The 20,231-nt window shown below is 39.3% G+C and overlaps 1 protein-coding gene across 1 annotated transcript in view; it reads left to right on the top strand.

The window, feature by feature from the left end:
• Nucleotides 1–20,231, top strand: part of LOC103531876 (ethanolaminephosphotransferase 1) — a 38,212-nt gene that overhangs the window by 7,173 nt on the left and 10,808 nt on the right. The window contains exons 3-5 of the mRNA XM_008497568.2: nucleotides 2,080–2,154; nucleotides 6,114–6,382; nucleotides 13,209–13,317. Coding sequence (XP_008495790.1) covers nucleotides 2,080–2,154; nucleotides 6,114–6,382; nucleotides 13,209–13,317 — 453 coding nt within the window. The remainder of the gene's footprint in view (nucleotides 1–2,079; nucleotides 2,155–6,113; nucleotides 6,383–13,208; nucleotides 13,318–20,231) is intronic.

Genomic DNA, 20,231 nt, shown 5'->3' with positions numbered 1-20,231 from the left:
ACATGTTGTGATTTTTCAGAATTACAGAGCTGCTTATGTAATACTTGTGTTTGATACAGGGGGGGTAATGGCTGAGTCTTTCACTCTTCCCCTTCATGAGGCTCCATGTCTATATAGTAGGATCTGACCTCACACATGGCATTATAAATTTACATAATTTTATTGGAAAAGCTTATTTAATTTCATCCCTAAATATGGGTTTCAGCATGTGCTTCTTGAAGTCTATGAGAATACTTCGTTTTATTTAAAGTGTATGCCAGGATTTAAAAACACAGCCAAAATACACCCTGATGTTACTCATAAAATTTTAATTGGTTTCATGTTTCCTAATGCTTAAATCCAGGCCTGAATGAGTTAATTCCCCTTTCATTACTCCATATTCCCCCTTTTCAAGACTGCTTCTAGACAAGAAATAGTTTTTAAACAAATCTCTTCTTCAAATTAGGCCTTTCAAAGTCCAAGTCCATATTTACCCCTCATAGCAGACCAAGTCAAAGCTTTTTGGAGCTGATTGCTCCTGAACATAGAGCAGGGTCAGTTTGGGATTTCTCAGACCAACTGAACCTACAGTAAGTAGTAAGCATCTACCAGGTGATTAATATATTAAAAGCTTTTATTTAAACTAGAAAATTTGGAGAAGGCTTAATGCTTTTTTTCCTGAAACAATTATTTTTAGGGTTTTTTGCTGCCTTCAATTTCTTGTGCCTATGGTTAAGTTTAAGAGGTAAACTTTGGCATGAGCTATTGGTACATTTATGACAACTATTCTAGAAGTGGGGATACTTGTTAAGAGTTTTGGTTCAAAAATAATCTTGTATGGGCATTAAGTTTTCAGGACCAACATGTTATGTAGTTATCTGGCCTTATCCTCAAACACTTGTTTTTTGTTTGGTTTTTTATCAATGCAGCTGATACTTACTACATTCTGTAATAAGGGAGCATCCAGCACAGATCTTTCAATGGGGTGATTTTATCTTCACACATTCCTGATAGATACACATTGAACTTGAAGACATTTGAAATGGTGGCCAAGTCTGTTAGAGCTGAGGTTTCTTTGTGCAAACCTATTCTCATTTCCACAGGAAAACAGTGCCCATCATTTTTCAATCGATTGAAAACGTTCATGCAGCCTAATGAGCCTTTGAGTATCATATATCAGTCCCATACCTAGGATCAGAAATAAAAGATTTAATTTCCTGAACAGCTGGTTTTCATTCTAGAGTTTGACAGTTTGCAGCTAGGAGTCAGGAATTGCCATTTTTTCTTTCAGAGTGTCAAGATGAGGCACTCTGGGTCAGGGCACTGGTTTAGCCACTGGCATCTCCCTGTTCAGCAAGGACACATCCCTCTGTCCAGGTATTCCCTGGGTTCTGTGCCAAATGCTAGAAACTCAAGAGGGCTTTGCAAATACAGTTGTTCCTAGAGCTGGCAGAGTCCTTATTGGATTGTGTTTCATTTACATAGAATGCTCTTTGGAAAAAAAGATTGATTTCTTTAGAAGAGCAATAATAACCGTGGGTTATTGTGATCAGCAGAGCAAGAACAAAACCCTGAGTTCTGCCCAGCTCAGTTTTATTTTCCAGATTAATTTCCTCTTTTCAAGGAGAAAAAAAAGGTGCTAATATCTGTCCTAGCCTAAGGGCAGAAATTTGCTGTTCAGATCTTTATGGTAAAAGTGCTGTACAAAACCCACAATAGTGCTTATAATCATGCTTGAAAAACTACAGTTTTTTAGTATTTAGATACTACATAAACATTAACTAATTTGTTACTGGGTAGTCTTCCCATGGCCTATGAAAATTTTTGCCTAGTTACTATCATTATTTTGTAAAATACTAGAGTAAGTTGAGGATCAAAACACTCTCCCTTCTCTTCTTGACAGTATAAGCATATTCCAACCTGCTCATCACTTCTTTGGAACAGCTCATTGATGACCTATATTGATTGCAGGTCAAACCCCAAATATTTCAATCTGTTTGTTGCAGTGGGCTAATCAGTGGCATTGTGTTTGTGTGTATATGCATATCTTGATGGATTTTTTTGATGTTAACCACTGACTCACTGCTTGATTTATTTCAGGTACCAGTCCTGGACTTGTTCCCACCTGGGTGTGGCTGTTCAGTGCTTTTACCACCTTTTGTGCTTATGCTTTAGGTAAAGTACAATTAAATAATTTACACATCTGACATCTTCATATGGTTTTATCTACTAGTTCACTAGTGCTGGTGTTGAGATGAAGAGGCATCCATAGGACTTAAAAAACTCATTCAACAGAATTTTAAATTACATATTAGTGGTTTTGTGACTGTTGCTCTTCTCTCTTGAAAGTTCAAATTGCTTTAGAGAAACTGTGGAAATTGTTCCTTAGTAGAGGTTTTGTTGAGTTTCACAAAAATCTTTGTCCCCAAATGATGATGTTCTGTGAAGCTGGCGTTAGTAGAGGATGCTTCTAAAGACAGGTGCAGTGCTATTTCCACTACCACATTTGATGTAGGGGAACATAAATTGTTAAAGCAGAGAAAAAGGAAAATGAGTGCAGAATTGTTTTTTAATCTGTTACACACTTCAGTGCTTATGGTGTGTGTCAGGAGAGAAGGAGATGCAGTGATAGGACAAGGGGTAACAGTTTTAAGATGAAAGAATGTAATTTAGATTAGCCATTAGGAAGAAATTCTTTGTTTTGAGAGTGGTGGAGCAGGTTGCCCAGGGGAGCTGTGGGTGCCCCATCCCTGAAAATGTTCAAGGCCAGGCTGGATGGGGCTTTGAGCAACCTGGTCTAGTTGAAGGTGTCCATGCCCACTCAGAGGAGGTGGAACTACATGATCTTCCAACTCAAAACATTTAATGATTCTGTATTATGAATGTGGTCATAGGTCTGAGCTGCTTATGGAGATGAAGTGGTTTTTTTTTTTCTCCTGTAACACCACTGCCTCATTTTCAGTTGCATATTCCGTTTTTACTTAGAGCCGTCCTACCATGGCTGTATTTTAGACATGCTGCATCTTGCTGTGTGGTGCTGTGAAGACAGACCTGAACTGATGCAGACCTTGGGATGAGATGTTGGCATGTTTCTTGCTTTCTTTTCCAAAGCTAACACACTCCAAACCAGTCTCTCCACAACATGGTGCAACAGAGCTCCTTTGTTTGGTTTTTTGGGGGTACTCAAGGCAGCATATTGACATGGAGTGCACTGTGCAGTGTAAACATACGTTCTCTTTTGGAGGTGGTTCTCATAAGGCCCTGCATTGCAGAGTGTAGCCATACATCTATGTGCCTTACTTAAGATACCCAGGCTCGGTATAAATGTGTTCTAGATGTGCACTGCAGTGTTGTACAAAGATGCTGACAAGTTTTGGTCTCAGATCCATGCATGTAGAGCCCTCTTGATAAAACTGGGTGGATCCCCTTGAGCAAACATCTTCCTCTGCATTGTAGATGCCTTGCCATTTCTAATCAAGCAGTGAGTTTGTGCCAAAATTTTTTTGTCCAGAATTTATCTGCAGTTGTACCATAAAAATCATTGGAACAGCAGCCCTTGAAGCTGACTACCAGTCTGTTTCCATAACAGCTCTCTGTAATCATTAGCAGAAGCAGTAGTTTCTTTTGTGAAAACCATTTAGGTAATTGTAGGGAAATTAATGAACTGGCTATTGTTTCATAAAGAGGAATTACATATTGGAGCTGTTAGTGTATGACACCCCCGAAAACTAATTATAAATTCAGCTTCTGAGGTTCTTCATGTAGGTTTGCCAGGGAGGCCTACGTACAGTTCGTAATACTTGGAAGACAAGGAATATGATGTTGACAGGCAAAGCTATAACAAACCAATGTGCTTTCTGATTTTTGTTTCTGCTGTCCAAGCCACCTCGTGAAATATTTAGTCTCAGAATTAATTCAGCATGGCCAAAGTTTTCCCATTGGAACACTGCAAAGAGCCATAATAACTAACCAAATATGCAGCTTTAATCTCTCTCAGCTTCTTTTTAATGACATAGTTACTCTCCAAATTCCCTAGCATGTTGCTCATTCCCCCCCTTTTGTTAAGGTGGTTTGATATCTTCTCCCTTTCTGTAAAATGGAATGTTCTTTGCTGTTGCTTGAATTCCACTATTTAAAAGTTACACAAGCTTAAATAAAACTTAGGGTTTATGAAACTTTATGAGAGAAAATTTTAACAAAAGAATTCTAAAGCAGTGGAAGTGTGGAACAGTGTATGTCCACTATGAACATACACCAAGGTTGGCATGAAACAGAAACCTAAACCAAAGTATTTTCAGTCTCTTTAAAAGCTAGTGAAGCCACATTGAGAATGTGGGTAAAGCTTTGTGAAAATTCAATTTTGCAAATGTTATACAGTTCCAGTATTTTTCCCCTTGTCCTTTGCAATTATTAGTATTGTATTTCACCACACCATTATAAACCTGACTCTTTTTAGTAAAACATAGACATGGGATAGATGTTCCTGAAATATGAAAGACCATATACAGTTTAGGGTAGTTTACATACCTGTTTACTAGTTAAGTTTCAGAAGCATCCTAAAATAGACTGAAGAACATCTGCATTTAAAACAACACAGTTTAAGTAACCTCAAGTTTATACACATAGTTTTCTTTCTGTGCTTTTCAGTAAGATGCAGGCAATTCAGTGGCAGTGTTAATGGAGAGAGGATGGAGCTATAGAAGGGGGCAAGCCATATTTGAAATCCTTTATGAGATCTTTAATTTTTAGAGTTCTGAGAACTGTCTCAAGAGATTTGTATTTTAGCAGAGAACATCTCACAGCTGTCTAAGTATTACAATAGGGAGATAGTTTCAAATCTGCACCAAATGAAATCCCATGTTTTCCTGGTTTAGATCCCTGAAGTATATTTACGTTAAACAAAACTCAGAGTACTGCCAAATAATCTGGAGAAGTAAGTAGCATATGATCTATAGCAGCTGTGGAATCTTTGGTCTCACTCTGCTGTGTTGTATGTCTAATCATTTTTGGGTTACTAATGCTATCAATAGCCATTTTTAGCTATAGCACCACATCTCCAGGTCTTCTAAATACCTCCAGGGATGGTGACTCAATCACTTCCCTGGACAGCTTGTTCCAGTTCCTAACAACCCTTTCAGTGAGAATTTTTTCCTAATATCACAGAATCAGCCAGGTCTAAACTTCCTCTGGCACAACTTGAGGCCATTTCCTCTTGTCCTATTGTGTGCTGCTTTAAGAAAATGCCAACACCCACCTGACTACAGCCTCCCTTCAGGTAGTTATAGAGAGCTGTAGGGTGTCCCCTCAGCCTCCTTTTCTCCATCCTAAACAACCCCAGTTCCGTCTGCTGCACCTCACAGGACTTGTGCTCTAGACCCTTCACCAACTTAGTTGCTCTGAACTCCATCAGTAAAATGTTCTACTTGTAGAGAGGGCCCAAAACTGGACACAGTATTGGAGGTGCAGCCTCACCAGTGCTGAGTACAGAGGGACAATCACCTCACTACTCCTTCTGGCTACGCTATTCCTGATACAAGCCAGGATGCTGTTAGCCCTCTTGATCACCTTGGTACACTGCTGACTTTTGTATCCTAAGATTTCAACCAAAAGACTCTTTTAAATATCTTATGCAGGCACACACCCAAATAAATTTTGTGAAATTTGCTCCTTGAGGCTGTCATGTAACTGTTAGTTGTTGAGGCATTTAGCATCAGGGAACCTGAATTTACCCCACAAGTGATCTGGAGTCTCAGAGGTTCCTCGACACCAACAGACAGGCAAGAAATCCTGTGGACAGTGATCAGGACTTTCATAGAGACTGCAGAGACTGACATGGGAGTGTTTAAAGGCCACTGGGAACAGGTAATTATGAATATCTTTCTAAAGCTTGTAAGGAAGGTGGCACTGAGTATAAGAGCTGATGTAAGGACGAAAAAATGACTTTATAATTGAGGCAAATATTTTATAAGCAATGCTACCATGATTGTATCAAAAGACCCTGTTGTTCTTCAGTTTGCTGTCATCAGGGTAATTTTCCCATATTTTATATATGGCAGTAGTGAAATGTATGTGAAGAGAGTTACTCCTTTTTTGTGTTCTAATTATTTATTTCTTTTCTTTCCCAATCCTTCTAGACTCCATAGATGGGAAACATGCTCGAAGAACTCAGTCCAGTACTCCTCTGGGAGAATTATTTGACCATGGGCTGGATAGCTGGGCTACCTCAATTTTTGTGCTTTCTTTTTTTTCTGTCTGTTCCCGTGACAATGGGAAGACTGGAGTTTCTGTATATACAATGTATATATATTTAAGCATCGTCTTGTTTAACTTTATGTGTTCACACTGGGAGAAATATAACACAGGAGTTCTTTTTCTTCCTTGGGGATACGATATAAGCCAAGTGGTAAGTATTTATCATTTCTGGTTTGGTTTTATTTTTTTAACTATGTCAGTGTTTTCATAATATTACAGAAATAGAAAAATAGAGTTCAAGGCAAATGTATTTTGCCAAGATTTTGAATGTGAAATAGCATAACCCTAAAAGTAATTCAGAAATATTTCCCGCATTTGCAAAAAAGGAACACTCTCGAGAAAATTGTCAGCATCAGAGATTCATTGCCTTGTGGAAATAAAAAGGCTTTCAGCAAGCCTAGCAGTCAGATAGTGCCCATGAGAATGTAATTTGACTGCATTTGATTTGTGGTATTAACAAAAATTGTTATGCTATTTGAAGCCATAAGCAATTTTCCCACCAACACGAGCTTCCGAGGCGTGATGTGAATTTGTCCAAGTAACACTTGTTAACAGTAATTAGCCAATACCAGACCTTCTCAGTTCTACCACCTCTACATCAAATGTGGTAGTAGAAATTGCACTGCACCTCCACAGTGGTCATTAAGTGTTGTCAAGTGAATTTTACCCCTTAAAAAAATGTCAAAGCCATACTATTAGAAGCTTTCCATTTGCGAATGACATTCAGTAATGTGAATTATATATAAGCCTACAGCCAGTCCCCAGCTACATTCCTAACTGGCTTACAGTCCTACTTTAGGGTACCCCTCTTCAGAAGCAGGACCAGGGCATCACAGTGAGTGGTGGGCTCAGTACACAAATGAGTAGCAGCAGTAACAAGCTTATTGCACAGGCAAGGGTCCAGCACAGGGATTTCTGGGCTGACTTCACCTTTTCTTAGATAGTCAGGCTCTTGCATCCCGAAGAGCACAGTCCCAGTCCTCTGAGCTTCCTGTTACAAGCGTGAGATGAAAGATACAGCCAAATATACATAATTGAAAAGGAGTTTGACAAATATTCAAGTATGTGTTTTAATGGAAATATCGTATTTGAATTAATGGCTGCAGATGTATTGCTGTAAACATAATCAGAATCCAGTGGTTTGAGAGCAACCCAGAGATGGTGGTCCAGCTGTGGTGCATCTGTTTTGTCCCCTAGAAAATAGGTTGTGGGAGAAGAAGTTGGCTTAGAACTAAGACATTAGGCAGCCAGCTGGTCTGCAAGTTTCAGGCCTGTTTGAACAAGGCTTCTTAGTGAAGTTCTTCCAGCAGGAGAGGAATAGCTATGTTCAAACCAATGTCACTTGTTGCTCAGATGATTTCTGTAGATTTACAAGTGGATGTTTAGAAAACTTTTTTGAATTGCTATGGCATCCATACTATGTTAGTGGTTAAATATGGGAGTGGGTATCAGCTAGGAGAGCAGGACTGTTAACTCTGTCAGTACCTTCCAGTGACCTGTGCCTCTGCCACTGCTCTCCCATCTGGCAAATAATGGTAATAACATTTCCCTGCCTGACTGGTTTGTGGTGAGACTGACTTACAGTAAAGTCTGTAAACTGCATTGATTAACTTGGATGCAAGGTGCTAACAAATGCTATTTCCTGTTCCCCTCTTGTGCTCAATTACTGTCGTGCATGCTTGCTTTCTAGTAACTTCTGTGATGGTTTGCCTATACTAAAAATGATAATCATATAAATGTAAGGATCTTCTGATCCTATATAGCACAACCATGAACAGCAGTGGAAGACTGCACTATTGAATTGTCTGTATATCAGTTTTTCCCATCTGTAAAAATTAGCTTTGTAGTTGTGGCTGCCTATGAACAAAGACAAGACAGGACTTGTAGCTCTTGTTTTTAAACCCATTCAGCAAATTCTGTATGATGTGTACACTATCCAGCTACTTGGGAGGAGAGGATACTGAGGACACTAGAAGTGGCTGATTATGATTAAGAAAGGTAATGGTGCCCCCCCTCCCAACTTCTCTGCCAGATATTTCCACAGTAACATTCAGAGGAAGAGAGGATGGAACCACTCAGGAGCTGCTTTCAGGCTAATTCCCAGCAATTAGTTAAGTATTTCCCCTGTGGCTTTCCTAACTGAATTGCTGCATGAATGCTCCTCTCTGCTCCATTTTCAATAATTTCACTGACACCACGGTGCTATTGGACTGGCATGTCAGATATTCAGGTGGTCTAGTCCCTTGCTTCTACTTTTAAAATTTATGATAGCCAGGATCTCTGGAATTTGTTATCATCACAAAGCTCAGGAAATACAGTAATTAGTATAAATGTGCAAATAGATAACTGTTGACCTTAATGAAAGCTCAGCTGGCACGAAGCTCCCAGGACACTGCTGAGTCAGCTCTGCTGCCTATAAACCCAGACAGCCCTCTGACTGCCTCCCTCTTAAATGTGGTATGAAGAGAGCTGCTGTTCCTCACAAAAAAATGCCTCATTAGAAGCAAAGAAATTTGTGGGATTTATGCTGATCAGATATTTCTGCAACTTGGTGATTTGTCAGAATTGGTAACCTAATTGCTCTAGCTGCTGGGCTGTAATTGGTACTGCAATTAGCTTTGCTTACAACAGACAGATATTTATAGGAAACTGTGGTGTGTAAACTTGAAAAATTATTGTAATGTGTCTGAGATATGCTTGGTCAGTGGACTGTTAGGTTTGTGGGTCCGGGCTCAAGTAGTCAAGGCATCTACAACAGTGAACACTCTTCCCTCATCCTCCCTACAGCACAAGGATTTTCCTTCTGCTGACTCCTCTGCAGGTAGGAAAAGATGCAGAGAGGAGCCTCTTTACACACTCTCACACAGACTGTTTTAATGCACTTTTAAGTAACCATAACCCCCCAAAAGGCATGGGCTGGAGGGAAGCCTAAAAAAGAAACCCTTGCTATGTTTTTGTGTACATCTTGTTACAAACCCAAAGAAAGATAATACCTGCAAATTTGGCTTCTTGGAAAAAAGCAAAGACAAAGATTTCCTGAGAAATGAACATTTCAGGCTTCCTGGCATATAGTAGTTTTTCACAGACTTCCTCTGGATTGTTCAAAACTCGATTTTTCTCCTGAAAAATTTTAATATTCCCTTAACAAAGTACTCTCCTAATGCTGCTGTTGCTTTTCATAAGCCACTGTAGTTGAATTCATAGTAGGGGAACAAAATGCTCGTTTTTCTTTAATATGATATAGTGATACCTGTATCAATACTTGTATTGATGCTGCCCTAAGTATTACAGGAAGGTACCCTTTATATTCTAAATAGAAGTTTAAAAGTGAAAATAAGAGCTATGTGGGAGCTGGAGTGATCCAGGCGAGTCTATGCTCCTTCTCCTCACTCTCCTGAGCCAAGACAGCAAGATGGAAAAAAGGCCAAAAGTAGTCAGTGTGAAAGGCAACAGGCAGCTCTCTCTGGACCAGCCCTAGCCCTGTGAAGGGAAGGATATCCATACAGTCATGTCTGCAGACACGGATGCCCAGACCATAAGCCCAGACCATAAGGTTTTGGGTTTGAGATGTTTTCCTAGCTGTTTCTGCCCTATGGCTTTGGATAATTGCAGCTAGGCTCCCAGGGAGAACACTGCCTGCCTTGAAATTCCAAATAAATGAAGTATATGGTGGAGGTAGTAACTTAAACATTGTAGAACTTTTTCTCCTTTCAGTCAGAACAGGGGAAAAGTTTCTTTGGGTGTCATATACTGGATTTTCTTTTGAGAAGCAGTTTACAAAACTCATGCTAAAATATAGTTCATACAAATTTTTCCTGTGTATAAAACAGAAAATGTAAATCATTAGGGAGAAAAAAGAAAGAATACTTTAGTCACAAAACTTACACCTGCCGTGGTGGAAAGACATGAAAGAGATGGTGATTTTAAAAAGCAAATACTTTAGAGAACAATTAAGGCTAGAAGCCAAGAGATTTCAAGAAGTTATATTGCCTTATGGTTATAGAGAATTTTCCCAATGCCACAACTAAGAAGTAATATTCTGATTTTATGGAGGACACAGGTGACTATGTTTCTGTGATTCACAGAATTGTGACAAGATAGGGAGCCACTGCTCAGAAGCCAGCCATCCTGCTGTTCAGCCATATCAAAAGGCCTATAAATTAACACCATCTATTTTCAGATTTTTGTCTGCATAAATGCTCCTCCTCCTCATAGATAAGGGCTTGGCAAGCCAGAAACTTTCTTGTTCAGACGCTACAGTGAGTTAGAATCCAAGATAGTGTGTGTTTGACACTAAACTTGCCTAAGTAGCTCTTCTTGTGTTATTGAATTTGAACTTCCCATTTTACAAAAAGTTGCAATTACCTTTACTTTCTATAGACTACATTTTAATCTGAAAAGTACTGAAGCTGATTGATGCCAAAAAGATGAGTAGAAAACCTAGCTATCTTAACTAGGATTTTCCAGTTGTACTTAGGAACGTTGCTCTACATTTTTTTTACCAGCAGTGCTTTTAAAAACATAGATTAACATCCTTAGCTTTTGTTTAATAATTTTTACAATCTTCAAATTTTGCTGAAATAGCTTATATCAGGGGGTGCAGCTATTTTCTCGTCCGTCCAGGTCTTTGCGACTGCCACAGTGAAGTCAAAGTTCTGAATCCTTGAAAAACAAAACTCCAAAAATTTGAATCCAGAGTGTTGGGGTTTTTTTGTACACGACATCTGTTAAATAAGAGGCAGTTTCAACCTGTGAGTGCTGCATCACCAAGTCTCAGGGCAGGGGGATCCCCCTGGGAGAGCACTTTGCACCAACGCTGCTGTTCCTAGAAGTGTGCTGACATCTGACAGTGATACTCATGACTCCACTGCTGAAAGTACTGGCTCTAGTAACAGATAATACTGAAACTCCTCTTTTATCACTTGCCAAAATGTTTTGTTCAGAATTCAACGTGTGAGGGTAAGTTCAGGCTCCAGCAAAGCCAGTTGGAATTTTGCCAACAACTTTGGTGGGGCCAGCAGTCCATCTGTCATGTCTTATAGATAACATTATTTTTTCAGAAAGCCAAGTGTTAGATATGTTGTAGTTGGTTGCTAAACCTGTTTTACATGCCCTTCATTTAGACCAAAATTTGACCCATTTTCTTCAATGGGCCAATGCATAATTTTCATGGGTGCCTGTTCTTCTCCATTGCAGATCTGTTGTGCTGCTTGTTCTTACAGAGGTTGTTCAGACATCCAGTTCTGCAACTCCCTATTCAAGCAGAAGTCTTTAAAACTCACATACTGATAGGGCAAGAATCTTGAAATTAGATCAGAGAAATCAGTGAAGTCAAATACAATAGTATCAAGGTGTAATAGGGAGTTTAATGGACATCAGTGTTCTGTTACTAATCTGTAATCTTAACTAACGTCTTACCAAAAGAAAAGATTTTCAGCGTATCTTTAAATTAAAGCAGTTAATCCAGTTTAGAGGAATGGCAGACTTGGCAGTGTTAGGTTTACAGTTGGTGATGATGATCTGTACAGTTGATGATCTGAAAGGTCTTTTCCAACCTAAGTAATTCTATGAGTCTGTGAAATGTATTTGAAATTAAAAATGAGAAAAAAACATAATGGTAAACAATAGTAGTAAAAAATTAGTATTTGAAAAAGCTAAACAACAACAACAACAAACCCCTAAAATCTGTCATGCAAGTAAAGCTGGAAAATATTTGTCATCCCAGAGTGAGAAGCTGTATTGAAGGAAAGAATGAAAGTTACTGTGTGTTACCTGAATATGCAGTCTCCTAAATGACATTATCAATAATGTACTTGTTTTAATTTAGAGCCAAAATGTATGTTCACAATTCATTCTTAATCCAAGTCTCGAATAGGTCAAGTGGTTGAGGGAGATGTAGCATGAAACATAGAGCTCCTCATGAGTCTCATAGCAAAACTAAACAACTGAAACCCAAACATCCTACAGAACAAGGGGGGCAGCAGTCCTGCCAGCTGGGTGCCAGCAGCAGCAGGGGCTGCAGAGGGGGTTGGCCTGGGCTAAGCCAGGTTTCAAAGGAGAAGAAAGTCCTTTGAGGAGGTGGGATCAAGGACTTAAGGGCTTAGGAGCTGTGTTACATGCTCAAAATGGTAAAACTTGGACAATTTGTGCCATAAATTGTAGGTAGTGCTTCTACTTGCATTGCAATGGATGTGAAAGGTATTGATGTAGGAGCTATAGGGTTCTGACTGCATTAAGATTTCTGACCTGAGCTGGGACACAAAATTAACTCTGAAGAGTAAGTAGAAACTGCCTTTGCATCTCTACTGAAACCAGTGGCACTCCAGAAATTGAATCATGAGTCTCCTGTGTGAGTCCTTTCACTCCTAATGAAGTTTGACTACTTGTTTCTCTTCGTGTCCTGTAATGATATTGTCTGTCAGATGACATATAAATCAAGGAAGACTTCATCTCCCTCCTTCCTCTTCTTTTTATTTCTTCACATTCAGTTGGATTTTTTTTTATATTTCAGGTGAGCTTAGATTTTCTTTTTTCCCCTCTCAGTTATTCTTATATGATGAATTCAGGGGGCTGAGCTGCAAAAATAACTCCACTGCTAATTCTGAAGCCTGTAGATGGATATGAGAAAGTGCATTATCAGTGGGGAGAGCTGGCTTTAAGAAGGGATTTAGAAATCAGGTGTTTTGAAAAGGTGTGTCAGTATTACTTACCACATGCAGACAGGTGCCAACATTAGCAGAGTTGCTGCTTGCTCACTGTATTTCATATGTTTTAAATAATTTTGTTGGTAAGCATGGAAGATGCTTCACTTCTTAGAAGTAATTGTTTAGGTATGTCAGCACAGTCCTGTAGAGTGTAGGCAGGAGGAAAAGAACAGATTTTATTTTTTTTTACACTTACACTTTTACTAAGATCATAAGCAAAATTCAGTGCCTTTAAAAGTAAAGGATTGACAATACTTTATCCTTTTCCTATAGGTATTAATTGCAGCATATCTTCTCACTGGTGCTGTTGGTGTGGAAGTCTGGCAGAAGCCTTTCCTGTTTGGTTATTACATCACAGATATATTAGTAATCTTGCTTATAGGTAAGTGTCCAGATCCATGGAAAATTGCACTGTTTTAAAATTATTTTATTAGATATTTCTTCTATTTCCTTCATATTTTTTTGCTGGGGTCTTGGGGGGTTTTTTGGGATTTTTTTGTGTATGTGTGTTAACTAGACCAAAACCCTCATGAACAGAGCTGATTAAAAGGGCAAGTATTGAAAAATTTCTAAAAAGTAGATAATTTTGGAAATATCTTTCCTCGCTGAATTACTATCTGCTGCATACTAATAATACAGAAAATGTCTCTTATTGCCATGAGCAGTTCAGTGCTGTGTGCTGGTTGCTTTCAAAGTATCAGGATCGCCTTGTGTCACTCAGGTATATGTTGCTCACACATATATCACAAGTTTAATGTTTTGGCCTGCAGCACACTATGCTCCAAAACATTATGGATAGTAGGCATTATTTAAATAATCTTAGGAGACACAACTGTAGATCTGAAAGATCTATATGGTTTCTAAGCTCTTCTTTAGATTTACTTTCTGAACTGAAGTGATGGATTTTTCATACACAGCAATAGCCTATTTGCTCATTATTTGGTACTGTCAGGATAGTTTGAAATAAGCACTGAACATTTTTCAATTTCTGTAGCTAGACTGAGAACAAGAGTAGTTACATTTTAATGAGCTGGAAATATCTTAATCTTAGCTAAAAATGTGTGTGTATGAAATAGCTTCAATGTGTTTCTTGGAAGGTGAAGAAAGCAGGATATAAATTTTAGGGATTCTAAGTGCTTCTGAGCATTTTGGGGGGACTTTTGAATTCACTTCACTGAAATGTGTTTTTTTATCACCCTTTCCTATGGAGACACCTTCAGCAGGTAGCACCTCCATCATCAGCTTTACTTCCCAAAATTCCCATATTGGAAAGGACCCTCAGTCCAAGCCATGCTTTCTCTGAGCATCATGTGCAGGGATGTGGTTTTGACAGTCCTTTGGCGGTCCAGAGTATAAAACTGACCGTGTGTGACCAAGACTGTGCAATTGTTTAGGGTTTTTTTTATTTTTTATTTTGTTTTTAGTGTCAGACCTCTCTAGGGCACTCTAAGGAAAAGAAAGAAAGAAATAGCTCAGCTTGGCAGAGGTGTTGCTATAAAATGCCCTCTGGTGGCTGCAGGGCAGTGAGGTATGAGGAGTGTTGTGAAAGTCCTGGAGAGATGAGTGCTTGCTCTTCCTTTGCATTTGGGAAGTCATGGATGAAGGTTTAATTCAAACTGCTCAATGTCTTAGGAGGGTTTGTTATAGGGAAGCATGTCAATGGCATCAAAGCTGCAGAAGTGAGCATCCTTTTCCATACTCTACCAAAACCAGCAGTAAAGCAAAGGGGTTTTTTTAGCATTAGAAAGAAGTACTGCTTCTGACTCCTGTGGTACACCTGCATGACTGGATCTGTGAGCAGGGAACTGAGTGTTTTTTCCATCATGGTCCCAGGCAGATTAGGCATCAGTAAGGGCCAAAACATTTCTTTAAAAACATTCTCGCACGCTATCCACAGTGTCATTAACAGGGCAACTTTGGCAGCTTAATTATAATTTAGTCTGGGTTTAAGGAACAAGAGAAACTATTTTGCTAGGGCCTGTATTATAAAGTTAGTAAATCTCTTAAAAACAGGCACTACATTTAAATATTAAAAAAGTAGAATCCTTCCACTGAATATCCTACTGATCCAGCAAGCATGGCCATTTCCCCATAGGTTTGAATCTGAACTTAGCAATAGTGATTAAGCCAGTTTTCACTGGGTAGCCTGTGTGCAGTGAATATGGATATGTAAAGTTTGTAGAAGCTTGCACCAAATTGCAAGAGGTGACTGCAGAAAAAGTGTTGGTCTAACTTACACTAAGGGCTGAGCAGTTAGGAAGAATAAATTCTTCTCTCCTTCAGAGGAGCTGCAGCAAGTGTGTCTTGCTCAGTCAGATCCATTTGTATTGAGAGTGCCCACTCTCTGGAATGCTCAGTTAAATGCCTTTGTGGGCTGTTAAAAGAAAAAGGGATGTAGTGGTTTTCTGGTGCTTTTTACGAGTTAGTTTCCCAGGACCCTGAGAGGAGCCATTAAACCATAACAGGCTGTCCTTAACCACCTGATGGCATTTAGTAGTCACTAGTGGTCCTTCTAACAATGAACCTGTAGCTACTCCATCACTGCTTGGCAGAGGTTTCACATGTCATTTCGTGCTTTTACTGTTCTGCACACAGAAAGAAAAAAAAAAAAAAGAAGAAGAAAAAAAAAGAATAGCCCACATACAACCTAAGGATTAACTCTTCCACCTCAGAGGAAGCTGTGGTATCACCAGGTGACACTCACTTGCTGAAAATAATGGCATTTTTATCAGGTGCCAGAACAGACAAAGATATACATAAAAGTGCAGCAGTCCTGGTGTTTAGGTTAGGTGTTTTAGGAAATCCTCCCCAGAGAGAGCTTTATATATGTCCCTGGGAACTGTCTAGCATGCTGTGAACACCTGTAGGCTGCTGAACAGTGACCTCAGAGGACTCCCCTGTGAAGCAGAGAAACTTCTGCATGGTATTTTATGGGAATTTTTCAGCTACCCTTTGAGCATAAAACCAAAATTTTTCACAGGCAGCGAATGCAGTTCCATCCTTCAGTTCCAAAGCACACACCTAGCTGAACACCAAAGGAGCAAGGCTGTTTTCCTGTTTCCAGAATATGTTGTCCTGGCTGCTAGACAGAAATGCCTTTTCTCTCCTAGCATGACAGGAGCCAGACCTTTGTAAGGTTATGTGCCTGCGTGCTCAGCTGGAACTAATTACTTCTGCTCTCAGCAAGGTTCCTGTGGGTGACTCCAAAAGCTCTCTTGGGATTTAACCACAATTGTCCTATAGTATTTTCTGGCTAAGGAGGGTTCTCTCAAAGGGCAGCCCTGGGCTGAGAGCTATCATTTATTTTCAGCCCCCCAGGGCATCCCAAAGGTCTAGCATTCCCTGTCACTGTGCTGTCAAGTTAAGAGCAATATAAAATATTTATAATAAGCATTTTAAAACTGTCAATTCCCTACATAAAGTCCAGTAACACAAATTGTGCCAGAGGCTTCATAAGAAGATTTGAACTGACAGGTAAACATTGGTAGTTCAGGGAGCATCATTATTAATTGATGATGATTTCTTTCTCATATTGCAATTAAATGACCTGCATTAAGTGCATGTTCTGAATGAAGCATTTCCCATTCTCGGGGCATTCATACTAGCTCTTTATGAGGTAGATTTTATAATGTCTAATAAAATTCGAGTTGAGGCTGCAGTTCTTCCCTTGCTGGAGACATTTATGTGTCTATTTTCCTCTACCTGACTGTTCATTTCCATGCAACTTACAGGAAACTTCCTTTGACCTGTTTGTTCAGAATTGACCAGAGGGCTCAGAAAGTTATGATAGGATGCACACAAACAAGGAAAGTGTTATCATGTCAGCTTCATTCCTTAGAAAGCTAGGCTGGAAAAATGACTCCTGGAGGCTCAGAAAGATTCCTGCTCCTCCTCAGTATTACAACCACAAGAATAGGCTTTGCTTTTAAAGGATCACTAAAGCATGGAGTGGATCTGCTGTAGTTCTGTGGCAGATGAGACAGACAGTTCTGTAGTCTAGTGGCACATTTGAGTCCACTCTACCTGGTCAGTAGTGCCCAGATCTGGCTACTGAAGCCTGTGGGAAAGCTTAAGACAAATTTTCAAAATACAGATTTGAACATGAAATGTGAATGGAGTGCTAACATCTGTCAGAGATTTGAAGCTTTAACTTTCTTTTAAGAGATGGGGCCAAAGATTCAGATTTTTTTTCCTGTGGTGTGTATTGGCTTGGGTTCTGTGCAGACTTTTGTAGAGTGTGGGTTCCTTGAAGTTCACTCCTTCTCTGAGCTACTTCAGTATATAAAACGAGGAGCAAATACATAAATGAAAACATATTAGCAGCAAACAAAGTAATTATCAGACCAAACCACAACATATGAAACTTGGCAAGTATTTGAATTCTGTCAGTGGGAAAGCACAGCTACCCATCTAAAAGTGCCTTGTCCTTACACTGCATTCTGGTTTGAAGGAGGACACAGACATCCATGCTGTGCATACTTACACAGCTACCTGCTCTTTTTCTCAGCATCACAAAATACTTTAAAAGCCTTGGTCAAACAGACATGATCTGAAATTCACATTTGTTTGGTTAAGAATGAAATTGATTCTACTATATTGGTGTTAAAGTAGAACTGTGCCATAGTTTTATTCATTTTAATGTATCTGAAGTCCTTAGGGATCTGGATGTCCTTAGCAGGACATTTATCTCCTATAAATTCATCCAGCATATCTGCATCACAGCAGGTGGGCAGATTTCTTTTGGATGGAGTAATGTGAATGTGGTCCTCAGCCTCTTCTCTAGGCAACTGCTTCTGCATGGAGCAGCCTGCTCTCTCATACTGATCTTGGAAAACTTGTGATCCTGTGAGCCTCCATATCAAGGTCTCTGGGTTCTTTTGTAGTGCAAAGCAGTAATCACAAAGTCAACTTAAGTGCATTTCTGACTTAAGTGAAAGGAATTTTTCTTTTTTACATATATTACTTAAAAGTTGTTTCTACCTCACACAGGTAAGTCATCCTGTAGTGATTTCCTGTAGTTCCCACTGCAAAATGTCTCATGGTTCTGCCTTACTGATGGACAGCTGAATGATGAACAGTAAGTGATAGGTTTTCAAAATGTTGTCTCTCCAACAGGCCTTGACTAGCTTTGTTTTAAAAGGGTGGTTAACATGAGTCGGCTTCCACATGTCTGTCACCAATTTAACATTGATTAAAGCATTGTTGTGACAGATTGTAAGAGCTTACATTGAAGTAAAGGGTGTGAAATACTCACCTGTCACTCAAGATACATATATAAGAAGCAGATAAGTTCATGTTGGGAGTAACTCATCTGCACCAGTCAGAACAATAACCCAGAAAACCAGAGCTCTGAAGCCTGGAGGCAGAGAAGTGTCACAGGATGCTGATTGCAAGTGGGAGTGGGTTTGGTGGTGTTATCTGTGAGGGGTCATTTCTTGGGCAGTGGGAGCCCTGGAGGAAAGTCAAACAAGGGAGCTCACCTGTCACAGTCCTTCTGGAAGCCAGCCTGGGCTTCTCAGAGTCACTGATCCTCTGGTGCTTGATTCTTGCTCTGCCCAGAAGAAGGGAATGATGTGTAGGTGCTGTGTGAATAGGACTACATCAAAGAAGCATCTACCTCCATGAAGTAATTTCTCAATCTATAATAAATCCAGTGCTCCAAATGCTAATTTACATTTAGGTTGGACTTAGGATCACAAAATCACAGAATTATTGAGGCTGGAAAAGACCTCTGAGATCATGATTCCAGTTCAAGAGAGATAAATGTGGCATGTACTTCCTTAGATGCTGAAAATAAGCATCATAAATGCACCCCCTTACAGTCTTTATACTCAAGAAGTATCTTACATGCTAAACATAAAAAACATGTATCAACTATGTGCACAAAGGCAGTGCTTGTGTTTGCACTGTCCTGTCTTTGCACTGTCTTCTCAAACCCTGTAAATAACCTTGTGTAGGTCTGTTTGGGTGTATTTTTCATCTGTCCTTAAATTGCTGAATGTATTCAGACTTTACAGGCTGATTTAAATCTAAATTTTCTAAATTTTGTTTCCCATTTACTAAGTGGTTCTAATTTTACAATTTTATATAATAATAAAACATAATTTTATAGTTAATGAACATCTCAATATGCAATTATCTGTGTGCACAACCAATTGAAAGAGTTGTCTTCTTAAGAGATGCCTGAGAAAATCACACTGTTCCATGAAAAGCTGCTGTTCCAGTTACAGGTGCTTTTAAATGTTCACCTTTTGATGAAGCTTGCTTCCAGGCAATGATCAGTGTGACAAACATTCAGCAAGTTAAGAAGTTTTCACGTTCTTGGCTGCTCTAAATGTGGAAGAAATTTGGAAAAAAAAACATGGAAAAAATATATAAAGATTTTTCCAATCTAATATTAAGGCCTAAAGATTATTTTTTTCTTTTTTTTTTTCTTTTTTTCTGATAGCTAGGAAAGGTAAATGCTGTATTTGACATGCCATTTCCTTAAAACAAGTGTTGACTATGATGGAATCTCAACCTAGTGATAGCAAGGCCAAGCATTGTCCTGGCCATGGGGCAACTGCAGAACAGGAGAGGAGGGTGGTGGTATTTCGTTTGTGATTTTGATTAGTGAAATTTGTGAGTATTGATTTAGTGAATTGATTTTTACCAAGCTCAGCTTCTGCAGTATGCCCAGGAGGTCTACACAGTGTCCTTGACAGCTTCCGAAATGGTAGGAATGCTTTGAGGGGTCTTCCCTGGAGGAGTGCAGGGGGAATGGAAAGGTACTTTCCTGTACATATTCCTGCAAATTCCAGTGCAGTGATGAAACTTGGCCTGAAGTTACATCCCTTTATTGCACTGTCTAATTTTTTAACTTTCAACTATCAGGAAGAGCCAATTCTTAATAATATTTTACTTCCTTTCTTAGGATGTTTTCACTTGTCTGGAACATGACAACAACTACAATTTATGATGAGAAAGGTGTGGAGAAGATAAACAGCTAACATAAACATTTTCCTTCTTTGAAAATATTGTTTTAGGTGTCTTGGCTACCTACTTGGAGTTGCTTTTTTTATTTAGCTGTGTTCTCAATCTGTGAAGTTTGGTGTTTTCAGAAACCTGCCTGCCTGTGACAGGCCTTCTAGCTTTATCTTAAATAGCATTTTCCAGAGCTGACAGTAGTGTCAGCAGTTCATTTCTGGCCATACTCTCTCTTCCTTTACAACATGCAAGTCTGTATTTTGCAGGAATGCCTACATTAGCTGAGGTACAGCAGCCACATTCAGGAACTGCACCGTGTCACAGAAACAT

This window comes from Calypte anna, chromosome 2 (assembly GCF_003957555.1).
Source record: "Calypte anna isolate BGI_N300 chromosome 2, bCalAnn1_v1.p, whole genome shotgun sequence".
In the NCBI taxonomy this organism is placed as follows: Eukaryota; Metazoa; Chordata; class Aves; order Apodiformes; family Trochilidae; genus Calypte; species Calypte anna.
This window is presented reverse-complemented; position numbering and strand designations above follow the sequence as displayed.